We start from the raw sequence: 12,876 nt of genomic DNA on the forward strand, positions 1-12,876 counted from the left end.
CAGAACGAATAGTCGAGTGCAGGCTTAGTCGTCTGCTAGCCTTGGCGCTGCCACCAAATTGCAGCCAGCTGAGTGCCATTGACATCAACAACTGCCAAAACCTCGAACCGCATGAAGAATTTTCTAGCAGCAAATCGCAGTGATTGTTGCCATGAACCAGCCCCAGGAAATCGTCGTTTTACATGTAGAAAAAAGAGTCGTTGCATGTATATGCGCAGGTGATTTACAAATATGCACTGAAATGCTTCTAATGGGGCTCGGCCTGACCGCTTAGGTTCAGAATTCTGATGCCACAAAGTTACCCACCTCCTCCTGTCAAGAATGAACGCTCATCATTTCATTTAAACTAGGGTCAAATCTTCTCCGACCTACACATGGGGGCTGCCGTATTGCTGCACCACAGCTACGCTTCTAATTCCGAGAATGCAAGTGAGCCAAGAACTCGTGCTGCACTAGGTTGGCATTTTTGCAAAACGAAGATGGGAGTGCAGCAGGCGTGCGCTGCTCTGCCAAAATGAAGGCGAAATGATGCACTCATTGAGCTGGAGCAGTAAGTGCAGCCAAATCGAAGAGACCTTCCATCATCTGTTCAACATGCTTATTTCTATGACACCTGACAAAAGCTTTACTGCTAGTTTGGCTATGACCGCATTGGTCATTTGGTTTGTGCAGACAGTACAGATGTCTTGTGCCTGCTCCCTGCACAGCTAGCCGAGCAGGAGAGGCAAGAGCTGAAACAGCAACTGGTTCAGCTGGAGGAAGAAGTGGGATGGCTGCGCAGTGACCACAGTGCTCTGTCAGGTGCCTACCGCCGAGCTGTGCGTCAAAACCACACATTGGTCACCCACCTCCGTGAACTTCAGGATGATGACTCCGAGATGCATTCACTCCTGTCATCACTTCTTGTCACTGTACGTCAGTTTTCAGCTTTTATGGATAGCGGACCATAAAGAAAACTTGACAAAAGCTACATGAATGACTAACAAGACTAAGCTACTTGTAATAATTAAAATGTGCTAGATAAAATATAATTCAGGAGTGAATAAAATTAGAAGTTGAGAGGTTGTATGTAAGTTCTGTAACTGCCCTCAATCACTCGTTTGAGGCACTGCTGTATATGAGAACTTATTGTGAATGGCAGCCTAAATCGTACATATAGTGGGAACAGATTTAGTACATATAGTGGGAACAGATTATTAAAGTATCGTGTTGAAAGCTTTGCAAGGATATAATGGTTAATTTTGTTTTTGAGTAGCAAAGCCATGAAATCTAGGCAGTGGATTAGCAGATGCTTACATTTGTAATCTCAATAATGAGCTAGAGGTGATCAAAAAGTTTCAAGTTCAGTAGCTGGCGTCGAGTCCTAATTGATATTACAGTGCGAGAAAACACAGTTTTCTAGGGCTCTCAGAACTGCAACTGTTGAGATATTGGTTGCAGAGCTTGATTGGCACCTTTTTCAAGGATTTCCACCCTGGGGGCAGCCAAGCACAAGGCTGGGGGATGCTTATGCCCATTAAAAAAAAGAAAAAAATGGTAGGTTTCTGCGGTGCATGGGTTCAAACCAAACTCAACACCTTACACATATGACGTGGATGCTCCTGCATGTGGTCATGGCTTTGCTAGTGCTGTCTACACCCTTCTTACGCACCAGCCCATCACTGCAAGCATCTTTAGCTGAGTGGCTGAAAACTCAGTCAGATGAACTGCTCCGGGATATGTGGAAAGGAATCCTTACTTAGAGCTGGTCATATCACTTGCACTGATTTTTTTTGTGAAGTGGAAAAATTACTTGTAATAATTACATGCATATTCGTGTGCTTATGCATGCACCTAATATTCATTGATTAATTCACTGTTTGAGCTTTAGGGAGCTTGCACCGACATCACAGTCGCCGCTATTTGGTAGTACATAGAGCTCGGTGAAAGGCCACGCACATGTCTAAATGGCTTATCGCCAGCTGCTCCAGCTTGCATTGCTGAAGCTGCACGCTGTACCACAAAATGGTGCTCCTGACATCACATGAATACCTCTTATACTAGTGCATGGTGAAGATGAGGCCAGATTGGAGCTTCTGGACTTGTGAAGCGAGCATCTATATAATTAAGTTTTTGGGAGGTTTGGGCTGAGGAATTCTATAATGCATTCCAGAAGCTATGGTGCGTAAAACAAGTGCAGGGTAATGTGTGAGCATCAAGCGCAGTATTGACTACTCACAAAGCTATCAAGCCAAGCTTAGGATGTGAACAAGCAAAAGTACAGTCAAGCACAAATTTGGGACAGTCGGCACATCACACACACAAAAAAAAAAGGCTCAGGGATGAAAAATACGGACACAGAAGACTCGAACAAAGCACTGAACCAGAGAAACTTTTTTTCGGCAGTAACAGGCATTGTTTGTTTAAGAAACTTCAGCGTTTCTCCTCTTCTCATCGTGTCCTCGCAAAAGCGGCCGTCGCGAAAGCTAGCGCGCCGTTTTTATTTTTTTGTTCTTGGTGGTGGTGGTGGTGCTTCGCCTCATTGCATAGATGCACTGCAGAGAAGCCACTACGGCGGGAGAGTAAGTGAATAAGTGAGTGAGTAGAAACTTTATTGATTTATAAGATTTAGCCTGCGGTGGAGGTCTTCTTCAAGTCTTCTCTTCAAGTCTTGAGGTTGCCTCCTAGCCTTGGGTGGTCCCCTAGTCCAGGGCTCCACTGAGTCTGGCCACCTCGCTTGCGTGTGCTATGAGTGCCCTTTGGGCCTCTAGCTCGCAGCTGGTGAGCCGGCTCTCCCATTGCTCCGCACTTGGTGTGTCGTGTTTGTGGAACGATATGTTTCTGTCGCATTCCCATGTTATGTGGTATAGTGTTGGCCTCGCTTCGCACCAAGGGCATGTGGCGCGGTATTGTGTCGGGAACATCTTGCTTAGTATATATAAGTTGGGGAAGGAGCCTGTCTGTAGCTTCCGCCATTTTGCGGCTTCTTCCTTGCTTAGCTCTTTGTGTGGTGGGGGGTATTTGTATCTTAGCCCCCTGTATAAACTTAGTGTTTCAGAGTACCCAGCCCCTAGGCTAGTCCAGAGCTCCTCCGGGGCTTGTGACCCCCCAGCTCGGATAGTAAGCCCTCGAGCTAGTTCGTCCGCCCTTTCGTTGCCCCAGACCCCCGCGTGGCCTGGTATCCAAATTATGTTATGTTTCTCTCTCCTCCCCGAGGGTGTCCCCTCGCTGAGGATCCTGAGTGTCGTTTTGCCTACCCTTCCTTTTGTGTAGTTTCGACACGCTTCTTGTGAGTCTGTTAAAATATTCAAGGGTCTCCCCTTTCTATCCCCCTCCCTCATTGCTAGGGCTATCGCTATCTCCTCCGCCTCTGCTACATTTGATGCCCTGGCCGTGAGGCTCGTTATGTGTTCTCCCTGGTGGTTGACGACTACCGCCACCATTTTATTTCCTCGTTCACCATAGTACGGGGAAGCGTCGGTGTATACCGTGCTGTCCCTGTGCCCTATTGTTTTTTCATAGTATTCTGCTCTGGCTCTCCTCCTGCTGGCATGGAGGTTTGGGTCCATGTTGCGGGGGATGGGTTGTACGCTTATGTTTCTTCTTAGTGCGTCTGGTATGTTTGCCCTGTTGTTGTGATGGTTCTCCGTCTCCCGACCCAACCTAGTCAGAAGTGCTCGTCCGGTTCTTGTGTCGCTGAGTCTTTGAAGTTGTGCCTTTATTTGGCATTCACTCAGCTCTTCAAAAGTGTTGTTTAGCCCTAGTTGCATTAGCTTCTCGTTGGACGTGTTCCTTGGTAGATGTAAGGCTATCTTGTACGCTTTGCGAAGGATAGCTTCTGCTTGCTCTCTTTCAGCTTTGATGGTTACGTGGTATGGTAGTGAGTATGTTATTCGACTGACTATCAGGCTGTTCACCAGTCTGATTGTGTCTTCTTCCTTCATGCCATGCCTTTTGCTGGCTACTCTATTTATCATTCGGCCTACTTGCTCCGCCGCTTTGCGTAGCAGGCTGAGTGTGTGGCTGCATTTCCTGCTACCTTGCAGCCACATACCGAGTATTCTTATCATTCTTTGTTCCGGAATAAACTTTATTGCCATAACTGGAATTAATGAGGCATAGTGGGGCGGCGTGGCCCCCCATGTGGGGGCGACTGCTTGGGCCCACGACGTGAGAGTGACTTACTGCAGTTTGTCTGTAGTCTGCGTTCCCTCTCATTCGGCCCACTTGTATGTTTGCACACGTGCGGTTTATTTATTTATTTATTTATTTCGTGTACCCTCAGGGCCAGAGGCATTATTGAGGGGAGTGGTTACATAAATTTCAAGAAAAAAAAAGCACAGTGCAGCAAACTAATTAGTAATACAAAAATGATGGCTCCTAGTTATACAATGTTAGCTGTTGGGTTATTGGTGTGCTGGTTAATAGTATATAATACACAACATACAGCGCAGCAATACAGGGAAAAAAACAAACAAAATGCTCGTACAAAAACAACAACAAAAATATAAAAATAGTTGCTCCTACTTATACAGTGTTTTCTAATGTTGTCTTGAAGCGTTGGTTGTCAGTATTTGTAACGGTTGATGCAGGAAGGTGATCAGTCAGGTAATTGGTCAGTAAACATATTATACGACCACAAATTGTCGAAATTTTAGACATAGTAGCCGGGAAATCGTGTTTTCTGGGAATGTATTAGCCAGGAAAAATATAGTGTAACTCAATGGGACATTTTTAATGTCCGCGATTTTGAGCATACGAACTGGGAAACCGTATGAACCGGGAACATATCAACGAGGTTTTACTGTATAATCATATTTTAGGAATTTTCTAATCATATGTTCTGTCTGAGACTCTCCTTTTTGTCTGATTAGTTATCTTTACCAAACTTTAAAAAATGATACAACTTCCAGATTTAAAATGTTCACCTTTATTAAGTAGTTCATAAATTTATTGTTAATGTTTGTTAGCTTACTGTTCAATATAAAATGTGAACTATTACATACTTGACAAGACCTGTAAGGTCTTAGCACCCTGTAGAGAAGGCACTATAATATTTTTAATAGCTGTAGCTGCTTGTGGCACTTCTTGCAGAATTCTTGATAATGCACTTATTCTTTTCGCCCTTGCACATTGTGCCTTCACACTTATGCCCTTGCTCCTTTCCTGCCTACAGAAGATTCCCATTTTACTACTCGGACCATAAAGTTCTAAGAGAACGCCCACCCAAACTACGAAGGTATAAATAAAAAAATACGCAGTGGGTGAACTTTCGGGTCAAGTGCCAAAAGCTAGAAAAAGTTGCCCAATTGTCACATTAGCGGTAAATTCATGTTTATTTTCTCACTCATCACCACTGAACCCATTGAGAGACGCACTGATCGTTGTCAGTATCAAATAGAAGCCGTAGCGCTTCGTCCGCCATGCTTCCCTGAGCTTCGGGGCCCATCACCAATTCGCTGCTTACAGAGTCCAGGTGGTAGTTGAATTCTCCATAGTCAGAGTCGCCAAGACGTGTGGAGACGCCGCACTGCTTAAAGGATGCCAGGGAGGTATGCTGTCAAAGAGCCGCTTAAGCCTCGAACACGAAGCTTATAATATCCTGACACAATGACTTCTTAAGGTTCTCCTTAGTGGTGACAGCTCCCTTTCTGCAAGAAAGAGGACCAACGATTTCTCAGGGCATCCTTAAACAGCTTCATCCATCCTCGGATGTCAGCTTTGCCCTTATCTTCCCCTTACCTCTCCGCTATTCTGTTCTTCCCATACTACCTTTCCTCCCTTATCCGGGCTCTCGACAATTGTAATTTGCTGGGACAGTTATCTTACCTGTAAACTTTCCTCCCCTTTCTAAGAAAATCAATATCCCCCCCCCTCCCCCCCATCTTACCACTGAAATCAGACAAGTAGTAGGGTGGTGTACATTTTTGCGGAGGGAGCTTCCCAGGCTTTTGAAGGCATTGAAGCTAACGCGGTTTTTGGGGGGTGGGCGACGTTTGGAGTCTTTTAGTAAATTCGATATTTCGCCCCAAAAGGTGGGCGAGTGATATTTCCAGTGAGGGAGTTCTCTCTGAACTTTACAGTAATCACACGGTAATTTATTGTCCACAAAGCAGTGATGCTGCAACAGAACATGCATGCAAATAAATTTCACTATGCACACATGAGCTGTGTTTATTTACTTGCATGCCAGTTGTGCCACAAATATACTGTAGAGCAACCTGAACAGCATCCTCAAAAGCATTTTCAGCAGCAAATGATCATTTCTGCTGAAATTGTACAACGACCCCATAGCTGCTTTATATGATGGAGTGTCTCATAGTTTTGTGTTCAGCCATTCTTGAATGCATGCAGAGTGCATGGCTTGTTGACATTTGCAAGCTGTCTGAAAATCAAATATATGAAAAATTCAGGTACTTTTGTTGTAACGTGACAAGATTATATTATCGGCTGTGAAGGGTGTCACAGTGGGGGGGCTCTGGATTACTTTAGGGGTTTTTTAATGTGCAATGGCATTGCTCAGCACACAGGCATCTTTGTATTTTGCCTCCATGAAAATATGGCTATTACGGCCAGGATTGAACCCACGACCTTGGGATCAGTGGCAGAACGCCAAAGCCCCTGAGCCACTGCGATGGGTTGTTGTAGCTTGGCAGTGGGAGATTAAAAGCATATGAAATTCCTGAAAGGGAGCCTAAAAATGAAAGACCTAATTGTTGTGTAGCGAGATGGAAGCTTTGAATTTTATTGTTGATACTTTTGTGGCCATATTTAGTTATTGCTTAATTATTTCAGAACATTAACAAACTTTACTTACTGTGTGGGGCCCATCAGCCACAATTTGAATGTCTGACCACATGCCAAGTTTCTTGAATTTGCACAGAATTGTTGTTTAGGTTGCAGGTAAAACAAACTTGTATTTTCTTCTTTTCTATTACCAGGCTCACCAAGTAGTGTCTGAGCGTGACAGCTTGGAGATAAAGGTGAGTGAAGGGTTTTGTGTATTAAGCTAATTAAAGGGAAGCTGAAATGGTCTTTTGAGAATTCGAGGTTATTCGAGAATTTGAATCTATGAAGCTTCTAGGTAAAGCATGTGAAGTATTTTTGCCCTACCATTTAGAATGGTGAAATAATCGTAGATTAAAATCGTGATGATGTTCAAGCTTCTCCTCACTGCATTGGAGAATGCAGGGAAACTCTTAGTGACGTCATTATCGCCGAAATTTCAGATATCCTCTGCCTTCGCCTGCATGCTGCTGTGCGTCATCCGATGTCGCGAAACAATGCTTCATGAGCTTCCCCTTGGATGGCATTGGTTTTCTCCCATGAAACAACTGCTTCTTCGCTGAAAACGCAATGCCGTCTTACGTGACGTCATTATTGGGGCCTCTGCCCATTGCTGTGCACTGCAGAAAAGCCTGAGCGCCGACGCCACTTTATTCGGCGATCACGTCACCATTTCAAATGGTAGCGCAAAATGATTTCGCAGGCTTTACCTGCATGTTTCACACATACGGCCCTTTTAAACACATCGAATTCTAAAACCACTTCTGTTGACCGTTAAGGATATTTGTTCTTGAATATATCACAGCTGTTTGTGGTTTTGTATTGAGGAAATTATGTATTTAGTTGTGCAAGTAATGCTAAGAAAAATAGTGAAAACATGGAAGTATGGCAGTGTTGCAGACATTGCAGTGTTGCAAAATCATTGTGGGCTGTAGTTAAAGGTACTGTGGTCATATTGAACTCTGGACATATTGAACTGTGGTCATATTGAGTTTTCACATGTTATGTGCACTTCAAGCCTCAAAAAGGAAACACCTATTTATTCAGGCATCATTGAGCTGCTGGGGCTTCTACTCAACACTTTGCTTCTGAGATAACAAACTTCACTCCAGATTTTGTTGTGCCCACGACCGGCTTTATTACTGGTTGTGCCTCACAGCTCTGATGCGCTGACTTTTGTGCTTTGTGTGATTGTAAACCATTGGCAGGAATGAATGTAACGATGCTGTAGATAGGTCTAAAAAACCAAATCTGTGGCATGGCAATGAACTTAAAAATAAAATGAAAAAAACAGTGGTGTTCATGGGTACCACAATGTTTGGACACTGTGTACTGTACACTCATGGACAGAATTTTGTGGGATGTAGTTGCGTGGAAAAAAAAAAGTGATTGCTACATCGCTTGCTACCCAACCAGCTGGTAATCATGCCAGTGAATATACCATACATGTCCCCTCATGTTTCCAGGCTTTTCAGTCAACTGGTTGGCCTGATCATGCAGAAATAAATTTTCTTCTGCCAACCCCCATCATGCAAACTTTTGTCCACAGTTATAGCATTCATACAGTGTTATGTCAAAAGCCATATCAGGTGAATGCTTTAAAAAAAACTGCAGAATATGCAGAATACATTGTGCTGCTTGTTTTTCTAGGAAAATAAGTATCTGTATGTTTTGTTTTATCACTTTTTCATGTTGATAACCACCAGGGTATCCGTTTAAACAAGAGTGCAACGAGGACTTCAGAGGGTTCAAATTTGTTGTATCATTTTTGCTTGTTGCAGAATGAAGAAAAAGAGAAAGAGTGCCAGCGCATGCTAGAACTACTGGGACAGCATAATGTGGATATAGATCAGCTGAACAAGTACCTCAAGGTGCGTTTCAGGACAGTGGTTTAGTATACTTTTATTACTTAATAATTGCATGCAACAAAAGCTCAATAATTCGACCCCTCATTAATTCGAAAATCCGTAAAATTTTAATTGCCGGCTTGGTCCTGGCCTACACCCATTTAAGTCTGGCATCACACGCTTATTAATTCATACGCTACGAGTCTCGCACCAGTTAATTCGAATGGATTCCCAAAGAGGCCTCATCCAGGTATGACTAGTGTGGCAAGAGATCGTCGAAATTATCATCATCATCATCAGCATGACTACGCCCACTGCAGGGCAGAGGCCTCACCCATATCTCTCCAATTAACCCTGTCCTTTGCCAGCTGCAGCCATCGTATCCCCGCAAACTTCTTGATCTCATCCACCCACCTAACTTCCTGCCACCCCTGCTGCACTTGCCTTTTCTTGAATCCATTTCGTTACTCTTAGATACCATAGGTTATGTTGCCTTCATATTACATGCCCTGCCCACACCCATTTCTTCCTCTTGATTTCGACTAGGATGTCAATGACCCTTGTTTGTTCCCTGACCCACTCTGCAATCTTCCTGTCTCTTAATGTGACACCTATCATCTTCCTTTCCATAGCTTGCTGCGTGGTCCTCAATTTAAGTTGACCCCTTTTCGTTATCCTCCACATTTCTGCCCCTTAGGTGAGTACAGGTAAGATACAGCTGTTATATACTTTTCTCTTGAGATATATTTGTACACTACGCCATTCATGATCTGAGAGAACCTGCCAGATGCGCTCCACCCCATTCTTATTATTCTAGTTATTTCTGTCTCGTGATCTGAATCTGCGGCCACTACCTGCCCCAAGTACATGTATTCCCTTATCACTTCCAGCGCCTCGCTGCCAATTGTAAACTGCTGTTCCCTAGCGAGATTGTTGAACATTACTTTGGGTTTCTGCTTATTAATTTTTTGACTAACGGTACTGCTCTGTCCATCTAACTCATTGATCATGCTTTGCAGTTCATCTCCTGATTGATTTAGCAAGGCAATGTCATCAGCGAATCTAAGGTATTCTCTACGGACTCTTATCCCCAACTGTTCCCAATCCAGGCCTCTGAACACCTCCTGTAAACAGGTGGTGAATAGCATTGGCGAGATCATGTCTCCCTGCCTGACACCCTTCCTTTTTGGAGTTTTATTGCTTATGAAAGACTTTATGAAGGACTATGGTAGCTGTGCAACCGTTAATAGATATCTTCCAGTATTCTTACACCCCTGATTCCTCAATGCCTGCATGACTGCTAAGGTTTCAACTGAGTCAAATGCTTTCTCGTAGTCTCATGATTGGTTGTATTCTGCACTTTCTCTATCACGTGATTGATAGTGAATAAGGTCATATGTTGAGTATCCCTTACGAAAGCCTGCTTGATCATTTGGTTGATTGAAGTCTAAGATTGTCTGACTCTGTTAGCGATTGCCCTAGTGAAAACCTTGTAGGCAACGGACAGTAACTTGAACGATCTGTAATTTTTCAAGTCCATGACATCTCCTTTTTTATGGATTAAGTGTTCTTCCAAGCTTCTGGAAATAGCCCTACTCAAAACCTAAATTCCATATAGCCATGTTGCTCATGGCCCGCACACCTCTGACAACAGTGTGCAATGGCAGATGTGACGACAAATAGACGCCCCTGTCTCTGAGAATGGTCTGAACGCTTAGTTTCTGTTCTTAACGTTGATTGGCATGTCGCAGGTGTTTCATTCCCCCCCCCCCCCCCCCCCCCCCTTAATACTTTTCTTTTTATTCTCTCTGCTGAACGTTTCCTTCACTTCCCTTCCGTTCGTGTGGTTCCATTCTTTCAGTGTACCACTGCGCACTTGCCATGTGCCATTCTCAATTCGTGCAGTGAAGTGTCCTCACATGCAACAGTGCTCCTTGTCAGGGGCAAGATGCAGTAGTGGTGGAGCTCCACCACATCACACCATGAAGGATGCTAGGGAGGCTCTTACGATTTTGTAGCAGTGCTGCTTCGATGCTCTCAACAGTATACATGCAACAAAGCATTGATGGAAACTTGAAAAATAGTCATTTCTACGCCGTTGTTACCTTAAAAGCCGACACCCATTGCCCAGTTTTTCACCAAGTAAATTTACCGTGACGCAAGCAGTTCTTGATGGTCTTTGCGGGGTCATTTGATATTTTGAGTTTTTTAATAATTCGAACACTTTTTTTTGGTCCCTTTAAGTTCGTATTAATGAACTTTTACTGTATATTACTTCTTTCTATCTTTCTTTCAGAGGATGCATTGCCCAGGCATATGTGTAACATTTACTCAGTTCCAGTGGGCTTGTTTCATAGCACAATATATATTGGTGAATAAGATCGGGTACTTTGTCTGCCCTGGATAATGCAACCAAAATTCAACATCTCAGGCTGTCAGCATATTAAGAGATGTAAATGATGCCATAGTATGTCAAATGGTGTAGTTTACATATCGTTAAAAGTTGCAGCTTTTTGGTGGTGATAGAGCATTCATGCTGTGGGGCTTGAGCTGCTGCTGTGCACGCATTGCTGGGCAAGTAATGGGATGTGTAGGTGGCTCTTATTCTATGATGGAAGCTGCTGCGGTGGCTCAGTGGTTATGGCCCTTGGCTGCTGACCTGAAAGACACGGGTTCGATCCCAGCCAAGGCGGTTGAATTTCGATGGAGGCGAAATTATAGAAGCCCGTGTACTGTGCGATGTTAGGGCACGTGTTCGAAATTTCCACAACTCGCTGACAAGGCACAGACAGGCTTCAGCATAAGGTCTGTGAAATGGTTTTATTACCCAAAAAGTGCTGTATGTATACAGCTACATTCATGAGGTAATACAACACAGGCACAGTGTTGGAGCTGCATGGCAGTGTAGTGTGGCAGTACTGGCAGCGACTAGAAGTTATAAGCACGTGCTTTGTATAGGCCTGCCTGATATCTCAGTGTTTCCTGCATCAGTCATATGTATGATTTTGTACCGATGCGGAAATGCAGCTCTGGGCACTATTATTGCAGTAGCGAAAATTGTCAGCAGGCATTGTCTTCAGGCAACAGCTCACTTGTTGATATGTGCCATCACCGTAGCACAGAGCAGAAATAGCTTTTATGTATAACAGTGCGTGTCTGCATGTGTGTGCACGTCTACTCCAGTTTTCCTTGCACTTATTTTAGGAGGCTGTAATTTTATGTGATGAATGCTTTGTGCACATGCTTTTATTGGAGCTGTTTAGACCACACTTAAAAGGACTAAAGTGGCTGTTTGGGTTTGTTGGTCAGTGAACATGGTTAAAGAATGCAGCACGAAAATACAAGGACAAACGAAGAAGTGGGCAGGACTGGTGCTGACAGTTGCCGAGAATTTTGAGTTTAGCTAGAGTGAATTTGGACTGCAGTGAATTAAAAGTGCTCTTTTACTTGTCTTTGACATAGTGAGTAGAAGAGCGCTACTGGGTGTGGGATGCTGAAAATCGGAAATTCTGTTTGAAAATTATGAATATCATGCATCATGTTCACAGTGCAGACACCAGTTCAGCAGTGAAGTTACTGTAGTGAAATAGACACCACCTGTGGTTTTTTTAAGCTGTACAACTTTATGATTTCCTCGCTTCACATATCTCCGATTGTTTAAAAGTTAATGAATTAATCCTAATGTCTAAAATGACACGTATCTGTTGATGCTGCTCTTTCATGTGGGAATAAAATTTACTAATGCTGCCAAGAAAATTTCCCTTATTTGCTCATTGCCTACATTTTTTTCCTGTAATTACTCACTTTGCTTTTTTACACAGGTTCACACTATAAACCAAAGACTATTCATTTGCTCAGAAGTCAGAAGACTTTTGAAACTGCACTTGCATGTTAGGCATGAGCTTAATGTGCAACTTACTGGCATGACTGGGAATACAGATTAAAGCTCATACTGCTAAATTCTTTTCTTTCTGCTGCAGCAGGCTTAACCCTTAAAGCAGCCCTGGAAAATCTCTTATCAAACTTGCACAATGTGCTTAGTAAGAAGGGAGATTGTTTATGGAACCGCCTACTACAAAAATTTTTCAAGGGCAACCTGCATCATTAGAGTTATCTGTGATTAGTAATTCCCATCAGTGATCAGTAATTCCCCTCAGCGATGCCGTGCCAACTGACTGTGTTGTATATATATTTTTTTCCTCATCTATGTATTACAGTTAAGTGCAGCCAGCTTAGGTGTGCAGCCTGCATTGTTAGCATTGCC

General features: G+C 43.5%; 1 protein-coding gene across 7 annotated transcripts in view; it reads left to right on the forward strand.

The window, feature by feature from the left end:
• The window catches only part of LOC149351237 (uncharacterized), a 104,164-nt gene that overhangs the window by 31,302 nt on the left and 59,986 nt on the right, over positions 1-12,876 (forward strand). For 6 of the 7 annotated variants that reach the window (XM_089580505.1, XM_089580510.1, XM_089580506.1 and 3 more), the window contains exons 10-12: positions 708-911; positions 6,921-6,962; positions 8,547-8,636. In XM_089580505.1, coding sequence (XP_089436631.1) covers positions 708-911; positions 6,921-6,962; positions 8,547-8,636 — 336 coding nt within the window. The remainder of the gene's footprint in view (positions 1-707; positions 912-6,920; positions 6,963-8,546; positions 8,637-12,876) is intronic. The other variant, XM_089580508.1, reaches the window with a different exon arrangement.

Source organism: Amblyomma mixtum, chromosome 3, assembly GCF_055824585.1.
Source record: "Amblyomma mixtum isolate Tamu chromosome 3, ASM5582458v1, whole genome shotgun sequence".
In the NCBI taxonomy this organism is placed as follows: Eukaryota; Metazoa; Arthropoda; class Arachnida; order Ixodida; family Ixodidae; genus Amblyomma; species Amblyomma mixtum.